The 15,648-nt window shown below is 48.8% G+C and overlaps 1 protein-coding gene across 1 annotated transcript in view; it reads left to right on the plus strand.

Moving 5' to 3' along the window:
- Positions 1-5,940: 5,940 nt before the first annotated feature.
- The window catches only part of LGI2 (leucine rich repeat LGI family member 2), a 28,933-nt gene continuing 19,225 nt past the window's right edge, over positions 5,941-15,648 (plus strand). The window contains exons 1-4 of the mRNA XM_047857650.1: positions 5,941-6,143; positions 8,043-8,114; positions 9,651-9,722; positions 12,086-12,157. Coding sequence (XP_047713606.1) covers positions 5,941-6,143; positions 8,043-8,114; positions 9,651-9,722; positions 12,086-12,157 — 419 coding nt within the window. The remainder of the gene's footprint in view (positions 6,144-8,042; positions 8,115-9,650; positions 9,723-12,085; positions 12,158-15,648) is intronic.

The raw sequence follows: 15,648 nt of genomic DNA on the forward strand, positions 1-15,648 counted from the left end.
CTAATCAGCTCAATCCAACTGAAAGATGGGCACAGGCTCCTGGAACTAGGAACATAACTTAAGGCAGTTTGTCTTGTAAATATAAATAAAGAGATGTATTAGTCAGCATTCTCCAGAGAAACAGAACCAATAAGATACATGTGAGAAGATTTATTATAGGAATGGGCTGACACAGGGTTGGAGGCTGGAGAGTCCCATGATCTGCTGTCTAGAAGCTGGAGACCTAGGAAAACTGTTAGTTTAATTCAGCATAGTCTGAAGGCCGGAGACTTGGGGGTGGGGAACAGGGGAGTGGGGAGGGGGGCATGGGCACACTGGTGTGAATCCCAGTTTGAGCCCACAAGCCTGAGAAACAGAGGAGACAACGTCTGAATTCACCCTTCCCCCCACTTTTTGTTTTATTCAGGCCCCCAACTGATTAGACAATGCCCACCTGCCTTGGCGAGGGTGATCTTTACCCAGTCAACCAGTCCTCATGCTAATTTCTTCCTGAAACACCTTCACAGAGACATACCCAGAAATAATGGTTCACCAATTATTTGAGCATCTCGTGGCCCATTCACGTTAGCACGTAAAGTTAGCCATCACGAGTGACTCTTGTAGAATAGAACGACTTGTGAGATAAAGTTACTTCAACTGATTACCTTTTTTAAGAAAGCACATTTCGCAATGAGAAAAAGAAAACAGATGATGAAGATAAAAGCATATAGTAATGACGAAGAAAACAAAGATGGAGTAGTGAAAATTGACAAAGGCGTAATTTGGTTCCTTGAGAAAACTAATAAAATAGACAAAATTCTGCCAGTATCGATCAAGAAGAAAAAATGACCCCCAAAGTGCAGAAATTAAACATTTTCCTCGAAAAGGGAAAGAAAAGGGACACCGCAAAGGTTGGGAGTGAGGGAAAAGGGCCTTGAGGGCCACACCTGGGGACCCTGAGTTTTACCTGCTTCACAGTTTCATCTAAGCGTGGGTGCGTGTTACCCTACATCTGAATGGAGTAGTTAAGACTCATTTGATTGCAACAGAGCAAAACCCATACCTTGACTAGTTAGGCAGATAGGGGATTTATGGTCCCACGTCACTGAAGAGCTGAATGGGATGGCTTGATCCAAGGCCCAAACGATGCCCTCGAGATCTCTCTCCCAGGTGGACGCCTTTCTCAGGATATGCAGGTTCTCAGGCTCACATGACCACAACTCCTAGGCCAGTGGGAAAGCAAGACTACTTCTCAGGATTTCAAGCAAAAGCCCTGACTGCTCCAGCTGGGGGACGTGTTTATCGCTAAGCCAGTCACTGAGGTTGGGAGAATGGAATGCTAGGGAAAGCTCTAGTCTTGAGAGGTGCAAAGGGAAATGGAAGTATTCATCAAGGAAGCCACATGGGTTGAACGGTGAGAAGGAGTCATTCGCTTCAATGCAAAACTGTGACCTGTTGTCATGAGAAGGGGCAAGCTGATGCTGGGTGAGCAATATCCCAGACGTGTCAGTACCCAGGTGGTGGAGAGGAGGTGGCGAGGGTCACCGGAAACCGCGGCCAGGGTCTTGAGGCCCTTCCAGCTGACTTAGGAAACAGCATGAGATACCCACAGGTAGCCCTTCGAGAACATGACTGAATTCAAGAGGCCAATCTGGGCGCAAATTTGGAATGAATTCCGGACTTGTAACACCCAATGAGTTTATGAAGAAGGGATATGACAGAAGGCAGAAATGGCATGTGCGTTTTGACCAGCAGCCAACCACAAGATTGGCATATTGGGGTGATGTGGTCAAGGACGGATTGGCAGACTCTTTGATTAAAAAAAAAAAATAGACAAGCCTTTAAAAACATGTTTTTACTCCAGGGAATCTAATGTGTAACCACTCAAACCAAGTGCTTTTGCGGTTTGGATGAATGATTTTCCTTCAGTTGTCACAGCAAGCCTCAGAGCCAGAAGTGTTTGACATCAGTGAAGCCTTCCTAAAGCTTACAGGTCTGGTAAGAAGACCAGCTGGGGTGGGGGTGAAGTTTGGTTGGAAATAGGGGAGGGGGACTAGAAGCGTGGTGAGGTCTCTGAGATTCCCGCAAGATTTACAGTTTGGCTTAGGATTTGAAGATTATCTGGGGTCTAAAAATAGATCCCCGAACTGCAATATTCTTAGATTCACGCTCTTCTGTAGGCTTTCCGGTGGTCCTTGCTGATCGTACCTGAGGGATATTTTCTCTTTAATGTCTGTATGTCCAAAATGTCACTCATTCACTCATTCATTCATTCATTCAATCAGCTGACATTACACTGAGGGCTTACTGAGGTAGAATCGACGTTCGATCCCATCCACCGCCAACCCCCCCGCCCCCATCATTTCCGTGCCATCCCCACTGGTCACTGAGCTGCCAGCTCAGCCACATGTGAATGCCTCCTGGACATTTCGGGGTCAACATCTCCAATACCAAGCTGCTGACATCACTCTCCTGGCCAAACTCTCTTCTCGGCTTTCTCACCTCAAGAAATGGTGCCTCCATCCACTACTGGCTTAGGCTAAAACCTAGGAAGCATTCTTGGCCTTTCTCCCACTTCATGCCTCACTCCAACCCAGCACCCAGTGGGCTCGCAATCGATATTGACCAAATGAACGGACAGGTGGTCAAATGAGAAGGGGAATGAATGAACAATGCTCTGAGCGGCCTACACTTGACATTCCAGCCGGCACCATTTCAGCCGCTGTAGGAATGCCTGCTCGCGTCGTGGAGACACGGATGGAGTGAGTGTCCACCTGAACAAAGGTTTTGACATTTTGAAAAACTCTTGCTATTTCCTGGAAACAGATTGTGCCTCTCTGATTGTCTATTAAGATTTTTATTTAACTGCTGAAGATCTTGGAACGAAACCAAAGTCATCTGCATTTCCTTTTTTATATCTTAATTTATAAACTGCACCTTATAATATACAGGCTCTCACTTGGTGTCTCTAACAGAGCTGAAACAAATTCCAATCCTGCCAGCTATGCTACCCGAATCTTCTCTCTGCACTCTTCTTACCAGGAACTTTCTAGTTTTCCAGGTGAGGGGAGAGGAAGGACAGTAATAATGATGATATGTCACATTCACTTAGGAAAGAGAGGGGAAGGTCTCACTGCCCCCATTTTGTAGATGAAGAAATAGAGGCTGGAGACGGGAGCGACATGACCAAAAGGCTCGCTTACGAGTGGTGAAGCAGGCCTAGAATCTGTATTTCGGGACTTGCTCGTGCCCAGAGTCTTTCCAGGACATTAGGGAAGGGTGTCTCCACCTTGGCACCAGCAGCAGTTTGGTCTGAATCATTCTTTGTTGTGCATTGCAGGATGTTTAGTAGTATCTCTGGCCTCCGCTCATTACATATCCACCCCACTGTGACAACCCAAAATGTCTCCAGACATTGCCAAGTGTCACCGCTGGTTGAGAACCCCTGTGCTAGACTGTGTTCACTAAAACAGAGGCACGAAAGTTAGGAAAATTCACCTCCTTTTACAGGCCCTCTGTGCTCCCATCTCTCCCCTCCAGTCCCAGGGTTTCGCTGAGATTTGCCCTGCCCACAGTATCACATTGACCTCTGAACAAACACCCAGGACCTTCTGTGTGGCATAGGGTGCTTCACATTCTTGATCACAATTAACTCCCCCAAGTGGATACAACCAGCTCCCAATTTACAGGTGAAGAAATCGAGGCTTAGAGAAAGTGTAAGTTGCCCACGGTTATACAGTTGGAGAGTGGCAGGCTGGGACGCTAACCCAAACCTGTCTAGTTCTGGGAACAGAGGGTTGACCTTCTCTACCCTTCCTCCTCCCTCCACTCCACACAGCTGAGAACCAAAGTTTCTTTTCCTGGGGCAGCAGGAAGGCACTGCACTACAAAAGCCTCCCCACTCCTCTCCATAAAGCAGTAGTCCGTGCCTCCCAGGGCTGACGTCTTGCAGGTATGCAGGACACACGTCCATGGTTGTGGGTCCATGTGCCTGTTGCCTTCCCTAGAGGTCTGTGTCCTCAGCCCCTAGCACTGGGCCTTGCTGAGCAAAGCATCTGTAATGCCTTCCAATATGGCAACGAGGGCCTGACGCAGCAGCCCTTTCTGGAGGAGGATCCTCCTGGCTGGGTCCTGTGTGACCTTGAACAAGAGAAGAACATCTCTGAACTCGGTTTTCCCATCTGTAAGTGGGAAAGACCCACTTCTCAGAGTAGATGTGGGAATTCAGTGATGATGAATGTAGACTGATTGACATGGATGCTGGTGCTGGATAGTGCCCTTCAATGGAATGTCCAGCTCCTTCCATGAAGTTATCTATAACAAACTTGCTTTCAATTCCTGAACCTCTTTTGGTGAGTCTGTAACCCCCGTGTTCCATGTGGAGTTACTTCTTTAGGGCTATCCACCCAGCATGACTTCAAGCTCCCTGAGGATCCCTACGGCCTGTCCTCTTGTCCCCTTCCACAGTGGCCAGTCCAGTTTGTGCTCAAAATGTTTGCTGAGGAATCAATAACTGACGATTCCAACAGTAATAACCTTTTGCATTGGGTGCTGCCTTTTGTGGATATATCTGAACATACGAAACTATGTTCCTTGGTTAGTAGCCTGGTGATGGTGCCCTTGATTCCCTACCCTGAGCAGTTTGGGCGATTATTTTGAACCATTATTTTGGTTCTGCTTTAGCCATTTTATCTCCCCAGGTCACATCACCTTGTGGTAAGATTCAAGCTCAGCGTATCAAACGTGCTGAGTAGAAGAGGGGCTCAGTAGAGCCTGGGTCCCAGTCCCCATCCTGGCTCTGAATCCCATCCCTGCCCAGCCATTTACTCCACCACCAGCCATTTACTGATGTTTCCCGGGTCTCAGTTTCCTCATCAGTGAATTGGGGATATGAATGGGACCAGCCTCAAACAGGGGATGAAATGCACAGTGCCTAGGATGTGTCAGGCCCCCAATCTCTACTCATCTCTGTCCTTTAATTGGGGTGGTTGCGGTGCCAGTGAGCAAGCACGCTGAGCGAGGGAAAACTTTGGGAGGCATGTATCTGTGCAGCAAGCAGGAGGCAGGCCGCCGAGCAGCAAGGGGCGTGCACTGCTGTAGCAGCTTTTCTGCTCTACGTGCCTTCCCCAGGGAAAGGTGGCGGGCTTCAGTCCCCCCCGCCCCCCCCCCCCCCCGGATGCTGCGGGAACGCGCGCCCGACCCCAGTGCCCCCGCCGCGAAAGACGAGCAAAATCATCCCGGCCGAACTCCATGGTAGCATTCACTTCATTTCTTCTCTTAAAAATTAATAAAGGCTGCTCAAAATTCTGTGCTCTTCAAAGCACCCAGCAGAAGCCAGTTCCCCAGGTCCTAGGGTTTTTTTTTTTTTTTTTTTTTTTGGCCTCACACTTTGTCCCAGCTGAAAGAAGCCCAGTGCCTCCCCCAAATCATTTGGAGCCCTAGGAGGGACAGCAGCGGGGGGTGGGGGGGGGATGTGAGCCCCCGCCGCTCAGTCGGGCCCCCGGGGGAGGAGAGGGGGGGCCGTCTCCGGCCAGGGCGGCCCCTCCCCCAAGGTCACCCAACTTTTCCCCGGGCCCGCGGCTCCCGGGGAGGGTCGGGAGGGTCCGGGCGGGGCGCGGCGGGGGCGGGCACCCGCCCCGCATTATTCATTGGCCAGAGCGGGCTGCGGGCGCGAGTGCTGATGTCAGGCGGGCGCGAGTGCGGCGGGCGCAGCGGCGGCGGCCGCCCAGCGAGCCCGGGCTCGGGTGGGGGGGCGCGAGTGGGGGTGGCGGCCAGCATGCTGCTCGGCTGCGGCTCGGCCTCCCACACCCGCGGCGCCCTCGTCCTCGCCAGCAGCGGCGGCGGCGGAGCAGCGAGCGGCGCCCGCGTCTGCAGCGGCGCGGGGTCCGAGCGCGCGGCGCGGCGGCGGCGGCGGCGGCGGCGGTGGGCGCCGGGGCGGGGAGCGGGCGGCGGGGACCCGGCATGGCGCTGCGGCGGGGCGGCGGCGGCGGCGGCGGGGCGCCGGGGCTGCTGCTGCTGCTGAGCGCCGCGTGCCTGATCCCGCCGGGCGCGCAGGTGAGGCGGCTGGCGCGCTGCCCCGCCACTTGCAGCTGTACCAAGGAGTCCATCATCTGCGTGGGCTCTTCCTGGGTGCCCAGGATCGTGCCGGGCGACATCAGCTCCCTGTGAGTGAGTGGGACCCCTCCAGTCCCCGCCCCACCCTGCGCCCGCCGCCGCCGGGGAGTTGCCTCCGGCGCTGGGACAGCGCGACCCCGACCCCGCTTCCCGGCCTCTTTCTCCGCGCTTGGGTGGGGGCGCGCTGTGGGACGTGGGTGGAGTCTCGGGCCCAGGGGAGGGTGGAGGGAGCCCGAGACCCGGAGCCTGGGAGCCCAGCCCAGCCCCCTGTGGCAGTGTTTCTTAAAGTGTGGCCCGCGGGCCAGCCGCATCAGACCCACCTGGGGGAGCTCGTGCCAATGCAGATTTCCGGGCCCGCGTTGAATGAAGCAGGGTCTCAGGAGTGGAGCCTTGGCTCCACTTGGAGTCTGCATGTGGCGTCCCAGGTGATTCTGGGGTGCGTTAAAGTTTGAGAGCATGTGGAGGGGGGAGGGGTGGTTGTGTAGGGGCAGGAATGTGCCCCCGAGCCTGACTGGAGTGAGTGTAAACAGGGGAGCGATGAGGCCTCACTGTCCCACCTCGCGCCTGGGGCGGTGGTTTACACCGTGGCCTCCTCCCGACCAGTCCACACCGCAGGTCCGGAGGGACCCGAGCAAAGGCATGCAGCCTCAGGAAGTGGGGGCCACCTCATGAGGCCTGGAAGAGGGGAGCACTGCGCTGGGCAGAGCCTAGGGCGCCCAGGCCAGTGGCCAAGTGCCGGAAGATTTCTTGCCCTGAGTTCACAAGGGCTTCTTGCCCCCTCTCCCTAGCACACATTAAGTTGGCCGCTTTTTCAGCGTTGGAGGAATTAACGGGAAGGGCCCCACCTTATTTCTTCACCTGCTAAGTGATGCCTCCAACCTGCCCTCACACAGCCCCACAAGCCCCGCAGCCAGGTCCCATTGACAGTGGAAGGGGCTGTTGGGCTGTATCTTTACTGCTGGGAAAGGTTTCCTGCGGAAAGAACTTCCTCCTTCCAGGCCAAGGTGCTGGGGTGATGCCCACCCAAACACAAAAGGCAGGGAGTCCCGGGGGTGAAGTTCTTCATGTCCTCCTTACTACACTCCCCTGCCTCCCACCCCAGGCAAGGTGCAGGGCCGGAGGGATTCCCATTTGCATTTACAGAAACTCCCGGAGGGTCTGGCCAGCAGGAACCGAGAGCCTTTTTGATTCCTAATGTTGCTGAGTCGAGTGACAGGGAGGATTCCAGAAATTAGAATTCCCCTTGTTAAATGCTTTAGAACGGCAGCTGCTTAATTGCTCTGCATGTTAACTGAAGTAATGTTGAAATAATGTATTGAGGTCCTGCTGTGGCCAGAAAGGATAGGGGACCTGGTGGCACAAACAGTCAAGCCGCTTGCCCCCGCCTTGACCATTATGTCTGGCAGATGGCATTGCCTCCTACCGCACATTCCAGTTCAGGTGTCTCTTGGGTTTTTCCCCCAAGGCTTTCACAGTGCATTTAACCAGAGGTGCTCTGAGTGTCTTTCAGAGATGTGTTCCCAAGGGGAATGCTTAAACCTTCCCCGGAGTTTCCCCGGCCAACATTAATGCTGTGTCTACACAAACAGAATCCTGGGCAGAGGTGAAGTAATTATCCATTTTCAGCCAGGGCCTCCTGTAGTTCAGAGAAGGAAGGGAGGGGATTGATTTAAACTTGCTGAGATAATGTCTGTGGAAGGAGCTAGACTGATGGTAAAGGCTTCTATTATTCAGACTAGTTTTCATATTGATCCAGTTCGTTGGAAAGTGGCTTGACTCTTCTCGTTTCTACCCCTGAGAAGCCCCCCCCGCCCCCCCCGTTGACGATTTTAAGCCTCATTTTTGAGTGGAGGAGTTTGAAATACAGGTGGAGAATATGGCCGGTTGCCCATCCTGCGATCACTTCTGAAAGAGACCTAGGCCTTGTTTTGCTTCTCTCTTGCCCGCAGGAGCCTGGTAAATGGAACGTTTTCCGAAATCAAGGACCGAATGTTTTCCCACCTGCCTTCCCTGCAGCTGCTGTGAGTATGGGATGTTCTCTCTGAAAATGGGGCCCCCGGAGGTATAGACCTGGGAGGAACCATCCCTGCCCCTTTGGTATCAGTCCTTCCTTAAATACCCCCAATAAACTCTCAGTGTTAGCTTCCCCTGTGGTGTCCCCACCTGACTGAATCTCAGGCTCTTTGCTCAGTGTCTCCTTTTGGCCCATGTTTTCCTCCAGGACTTATCATAGATCCCAACACCCGTGTTTGGCAACAGGAGACGTGATGACATTGAATGATGACCCAAATTTCACCTAAATGAAGCGTTTTCCAAACACCTCACTTTAAAAGAAAACCTGCCTTTTACACTCTCGCTGTTGGCTCTGGAAATAGAAGTATTTTTCATTGACTGAGGATATAAACTATCAGGCAGCATACTACCCATTTATATGGAAAATGTTATCTGATCATCTGATCAGCCCTACAAAGAGAGTATTTTTAGCTCCCCATTTGACAGACGAGGAAATTAAGGCTCAGAGGAGTTAAGTAACTTGTCCAAAATCCCAGCCGCTTTCTAACCCACACTCGTTAACTGCTCTGTATCCAGCCACTCTTGGCGAGAGCTCATGTCATGCCTGGCATCCCAGTCCCGTTATTGTTTGCTGATGAAAAGAAATGTCCAAAAAGCAGTTTTCAAAAGCAAGTCAGTGATAGGCAAAGTCATGAGCACATAGCTCGTTCTGTTTATTCTGTTTCTTAAATTTGAGAGGATGTTAAAATCAAGCAACGTATTCCAGAAAACATGTGAGGGATGGATCACTTCTCATCCTAAATAAAGTTAACGTGGATAGTTCTGTTCTTGAAATATTATGGACCTGCTTCTGACCTCGTACTTAACATTTTAAAAGCTGTCACTTCTTGGAAATTGTGGTTCCATTAAAATATACTTTCCATATGCGGGAGACACAATTTCAGGCATTTCACCAAATAGACTCAAGTGGTGACGATATAGAGTCTATGAACTTTTACCAAAGAAGCTTACGTGGTGACTAATAGGAAACTATGTGCTGATAAAGAGACTTCTGAAGATTTCTTAAACTTTTTTTTTTATCATTTCTCATGGGAATGTATAATATGGTAGAAAGGAGTTTTAGTTTTTTCAGTTTTAATTTTTGTGGTCTCAGCTGTGTGACTTTGGTCAAGTCACTTCTCTGGGCACACATTTCTCTGAAAACAGAGTTGGGTTAGGTCCTTTTAGATCTCTGATTCCATGGTGGCTCGGGCATGGCAAAGCATTGGCTGGCCGTTTAGTTGTGCTGAGCGTTGGCATGTTTTGAGAGAATTTACTGAGACCCACAGGGGAGGGGGGGTGGAGCAGTGGGGTGACCCAAAAATCTAGCCAAAATTGCCTGCCGGCATCTGCGAGTCGGGCTGTGCACCTACGGAGCCAGGCTTGGGCTGCAAAGAGCCCGTTTTTGCCGTGGATCAGAATGTCGTGAAAGAAAACAGAAAGGGGCTTCACTTGTGTGGTTCCAGGTATAAATCTCTGCATTGAAATCTGTCCTGTGTTTTCAGATTGCTGAATTCTAACTCATTTACAGCCATCCGGGATGATGCTTTTGCTGGACTGTTTCATCTCGAATACCTGTAAGTGTTGAGCTTTGTCTGTTTGCTGAGCGTTGGGTATGCCCATCGAATCATTCTATTGCTGTCCAAGCAGGAACAGCATCTCTTAGAGAGCTTAGGGGCGGACAAAATGGAGGACACCCCACTCTCTTTTCAGCCCTGACCTTTTATAGTTTACTTGTGTATAAACATGCTGGGACAGGAGGAGGTTGGAGACAAAGCGGGTGAAAGCAAACAAAGGAGGAAAGATATTCACTCATTCTCTGCTGACATTTAATTTGGCATGGACTAAGCACAATTGGAAATTGCGTTGGATATTTTTACCTCTCATAACTAGGCATGGATTTGCTGATCGGCCAGAAATAAAGCTGAAGGCTTCTGAGGGTTACTTATTTTTAAATAAAGTCTCCCTATATGGGGATGTAACTTCACGTTTTGAATTTGGCTATCCTATTTCCCTTTCGCAGTATCTCCCATGAGCTGCTGATGAGAGTCTAATTGTATTTTTTTCTTCTTTAAAAGAAGAGGTTTTGTTTTCTTTTTGGACGTGCAGGTTGTTCCCCCTAGCAGAGAGCTTTGCCCTTGTTGCGATTTTGTTTCCCGGTTTCTTTTCTGATTTGCCTTTCCCCCCTTTCATGTCTTTTCGCCTTTTAAATGCTTCCGTCCTTGCCTTTTGTAACTTTGTAATAATATTAGTCCTGCTATCAGATGGGATTTCCTTATTTAGCATTCAGAGGGATTCTTAAAGGCTGGTCTCCGCTTTCTTATCTGAGGTTAACAGGTAGATGTTTGAATTCTAAACGCATCGTGGGTCTGAGAAAACTCTGCTGATTTTATGTCCTTAGGAAAGGTGTCTCTGAAGGAATTCTTTCTCCAGAATACACATGATATGTAAACTTTCATAGCAGCCTGATCGTATACAGAATATGGAAAGCGGGTTATGACTGAAGTGCTAAGCCTAACTACGTTCTGTCAAAGCACTTGAACAGCTGATGGGGGTAGCACATGTAAAGCTATCAGTTTTCTCTTGTGAGCAGTTCATCTTACTGCCAAGGTTACTGAGGGGGAAGTCCGCTTATCAGCCTATACCGAATTCTCGTACTCAAGAGACCCCTGATTTAAAACAAATAAGACATCAAATAAAGGTCAGTATAAGAATCAAGAACTATTTTACCAACTAATGGCATCGTGTTGCAAAGCCTCTCCCTTGGACCATCTCATCAAAGACCCTCTTAGATTTGATGTAATGGGATGCCATAAACTGAAATTTAGTTCTCTGTGGTCCTAGGGAATAGTCACAGTGCATTCGCTTTATGTATTACCCATGAAGACTTCAAAGCACAGTCAGGGTTATTATTGCAAGGGCCTGTGTGCAAGCCCTAAGCCATTTTAGCACAGAGCAAGAAGTTTGGCCCATCCTCAACTTCATTATGTTTCCTATTTCCTAGTGGCTTAGAGATCTTGAGAGAATTCCTGCCTTGCTACCCATTTGTTCAGAGATTAGGCTGTATGGGACATGCTGAACTCGAGTTTGCCGGAAGCCGAGCTTACTGGAATTCTCCCCCAGCAAAAATTTTAACGCAGAGACGTAAGACAATGGGCTCCCCTCAGGAGACAGCGATATTAACAAGAGTGTTAATAGCCAGGCGCTGTAAACTCTAAGAGGGTTTGAGTGGGGAGAATGTCTGGACGCTTGCCAGCCTTGCAGAGATGGAAGAATTCCTCGCCTTTGTATTGGGCTTTTTTCTCGCCTTTTCCCCCCGAGATGTCTCCCCCCACCCCCCCAGCCGTGTTGCCAGCTCTGAATGTGAGGACTTCCATGCTGCTTCTGGAACGAGCTCAGGACACACACTTGTGTGGACGCATTCTTGCACACAAACCTGGCTCCCACTTGGAATCTGGTGTAGCTGACCTAATCCTTCAGAGAAGGATTGCTTTATTTATTTATCTATCTATCTATCTATCTATCTATCTATTTATTTATTTATAAAACATGAATGTTTTATTTACTTTTATTTATTTATTTGTGTTTTTCAGAGATGAATGTTTTAAATTCATGAGTGCTTTTAGAATTTGTTTTGGGGGCAGCTGGGTGGTGCAGTCAGTTAAGCATCCGACTTCGGCTCAGGTCACGCTCTCTTGGTTCACGAGTTCGAGCCCCACGTCCAGCTCTGTGCTGCTAGCCTGGAGCCTGCTTCAGATTCTGTGTCTCCCTCTCTCTCCGCCCCTCCCCCCTCCCCACTCACACATTCTTTCTCACTCTAGAATAAATAAACATTAAAAAAGTAATAAAAGTGAGCGCACTCCACTTAATTCATTTTGAATGTCGTTTAGAGATATTAAGTGGAGAAAATTTGGTGGAATGATACTGCTGTTCTCTTTAGGTTCATTGAAGGGAACAAGATAGAAACCATTTCAAGAAATGCCTTTCGTGGCCTTCGTGACCTGACTCACCTGTAAGTCCTATGAAACGTGTTGCGAGATGCTTGTTCTTTCTTGACTGTTTTGTCCATATGGTAACATTCTCTCAAGGAAACTAAGTTCCAGGTTGCCCGAAGTGTTTTGTATTGTTGATCAGACAGCAGTCCGGTGTGGTTACTCATGCACTCAGCTTGATTATCTTTTCCGTTACCCCGAATTGCCGTTATGGGCCACATGACAGCATGTGAAACAAGGAACCGCGAGGGCCCTCTGTCCAGTGATGAAGAAGGTAGGAAGGGCACTATCACGTATAACACACCTGCTGTGTGCCTGCGTGCCTAGTGAGCCTTCTCTTCGTTACCTTTGTGAATCTCCATTTTACAGATTTGGGAACTGAGGCTTCAGTTAACTCATTGAAGAATGTTGAATGCAGGATCAAAATTTGGACGAAACGGAATAGAGACGTTTTTGTGGTTCCTCTAATTTGAATGCAAATAGCTTTTTCTTTTATGTTGGGTTAATCTGCAGCTTAAGCTAAGCTCTCTGGCTTCTTTAATAGCTTTCTGGAGGAAAAAAAGTTAAACACAAATTGATTTGAATTGCCATATCAGAATGAGGCAAGTACACATACTTGGCATATTTAGAAAACTGGAAGAAAATTGCAGCTGTGTTCATGAAAATGTAAAAATAGTCATTTTCTTGGTAAGAACCATTTATTGGCCAGGAATCAGGTCCTGTGTGCATGATAGATACTTTGTGATTGAGTAAGATAACATGTCTCATCTCTGTGATAAAAAGAAAATTGGGAGAATAGGAAGATTCTGAATAGGGGTGTTGGGCAGGGGTGATAGTGCCTTCAGCAGGTGCAACCCTGACTGAAACACATCGAAAGAGATAATCATTTACATCAGGCCCTGATACAGGCAAAGGTGTCAGTCAGCAGGCTCGACGGGCACTTGATTCTGGAACCCTACCAAGCAGAAGCCCTGTCTGAGTTAAATAAAGCTCCTAAAGTAAGCAGATAAGGGAGGAGCACGGGAGGTCCAAACGTCTGGATCGGCACCACCGATCCTGGAGAGTGTCAGCCTCATGTTGTCACTATTGCCCCAGGTTTTCCTTCTTTCTGTAAAAGCCTCATTTTGTTGTTGTTGCTGTTGTTTTGTTTTGTTTTCAGATGGAACCCAGACACCAAATCCCCACATTCCTGTAGAGGTTCAGGTCATGGACTTGGAGTCACATAGACTTGGGTCCAAATCTCAAGGCCACCATTTATTAACGTTGCCTAGCCTTTGTGGACCACAGTTTCTTCATCCTGGAGGTGGGGGTGATTATACTGACCCCACGGGATTGCTGCATAGAGTGGGTTAATGCTCGCTTGCAAAGCATCCAGCCCATTAGCCGTAGGAAACGTGCAAAGTATGCTTGGAGCTGCCGTCATTATCATGGTCAACAGCAACAGCACGGCCCCCCTCCACTCATTAAGAAGTCTCCATTTTCTCCATGGACTGCTGAGTACCCTTGGCAGTTTGAGTGGCCAGACAGGGTCTGCTAAGAAGACAGCTGTGGGTGTCTGGAGAGGAACAGCTGTGACCACATTGATCTGGTTCCCAGAAGTCAGGAATGAGAGGCTTTGCTTTCGAGCAGAAGCTCTGGCCAGATCATGAACGTAAGCCAAAAGCCACGTGACTGAGTTAGCCCAGGTGTCAGCTTTCCTTTGACCCATTGACTACGGGTCCTTGGTCTGAAAACAGGCGTGACCATGCAGCAATGTGCACGTGTATTTGCAGATCTTGGCACAGGTTTGCTCAGAGATGCACGGACTTCTGTGCGGGTAGATGGGTGTACATGCTGCATGTGCACGTAACTGTGCACACGCACTGGTTATTTGTGCACGCAACCACATGTGTATATAATGTGTGCATGTGTGTTGAGAGGCACCTTCTATTCTGTGTGACGAAGAGCCCTTTGCTTGGGTCCGGCATACTTCTGATGCATTCAGGTGCCCGTCCCAGTGCATGCTGCCATTCTATAGTCAAGCGTATGGAGCCTGGCACTCCCCAGCTCTCCAACCTCATGTCCTTAAATGTCCTCAGAACACTGATCTCTCCGTGGACCCCGGTGTACACCCAACCCATCCCATTCCTGGGCTTTTGCTCACATCCTGTCCATTGCCTAGGATGTTGTATTTTCTACCTTAGACCTCCTGTAATCTGCTCTTCCTTCAGAGTCCAGATTAAGTTCTCTCTCCCCCATGGAGCCGTTCTTGATCTCCCCTCTGTAACCTCTTGGTCGCACACACCCAACCCTGTAAGTAGCCTTGGCCGTACTGGTTGGTACTGTTTCGTGATGTCAGTTTTATCTCCCCAGCTGCATCGAAAGCTCCCTGAGGACAGGGCCCACCCAGATCTTTCCTTAGCCCTGCTCTTCCCCCAGCGTCTAGCACAGGGCTGAAAGCTAGCAGCACATCCCGTGTGATTCCCTGGTTGATCAATGGTTTCCTTACTGAGCTGGATTTTCCACGTATACTCTGCTTCTGGGCAAGTCAGGTGACTTCTGAAGCTGACTCCGTAGGTTGGAGACGTAGATAGGAGTTAAAGCATTTAATACATTATTGAAAGAATGGACCAGTCCTCCCACCTGCCCCCAGTTTTTGTCAACTTCCAAGCAAGGAGGTTTGCACACCGCTTCTCCAAAGCTCACTCCTATGCTCAAGGAAGTCACTAGATGGAATTTGCTTAAGTATCTGGTTTGTATCTTTTTATGAGTTTTTCCAGCACCTACAGACTCACATTCTTGTTCTCAAGAAACATAGATCAGGTTTCAAAGCATTGAAGAAGCAGTATCAATCTGTAACTAAGATCTAGGACATTTATTTTCCAGCAGTCCTGCAAAGCCCAGGGGACAGGTTGCTGTTAAGTAGTTTCAGAGATGAAGTAAGTGCCATAAATTTGTAGGCAAAATGAAATGGAAAGGGAGATGGTATGCACTTAGTGTGAGTGGAGTGGATAGTCCATCTAAATAATTTGGCTTTCTGAAATGGAATGCTTGGAAAGGTTGCTAAACATTCTACATTTTTGGGCTTCGAACTTGCCATATATTCTTATCACTTGGGTACAGTACATTTCAATTAGCTAAAAATGTCTAGCTAAATAATTCACCTTTAATTAGCTAAAAGAATTTTTGGGGCTTTCCAGAAAAAGTGACCATCAGCCAGTAAAAAAGCAAAACAAGCACCTTTTTTTTTTTTTTTAATTTCAGAAAGCTACTGCCCGACAATGTTCAGCCTGATTACCTATTCAGCCTATTTTCCAACATCTTTAGAAATGTACCCCTAAATCATGTAGGAAAGAAAGGTAAAATAATACATGAAATTGCATTTTAATCCATTTGTGGTTACGTAGGCAGGAAGGGACATAATTGTGAAATGTTCAGGTTTCCCCATATTCTCTTGGTATATTGCAGCAAGAATGTTTGGGTTACACATGGGCTCGAAGCTTTCTCTGCGAGCCGCTGGGTCACTGTGATG

This window comes from Prionailurus viverrinus, chromosome B1 (assembly GCF_022837055.1).
Source record: "Prionailurus viverrinus isolate Anna chromosome B1, UM_Priviv_1.0, whole genome shotgun sequence".
NCBI lineage: Eukaryota > Metazoa > Chordata > Mammalia > Carnivora > Felidae > Prionailurus > Prionailurus viverrinus.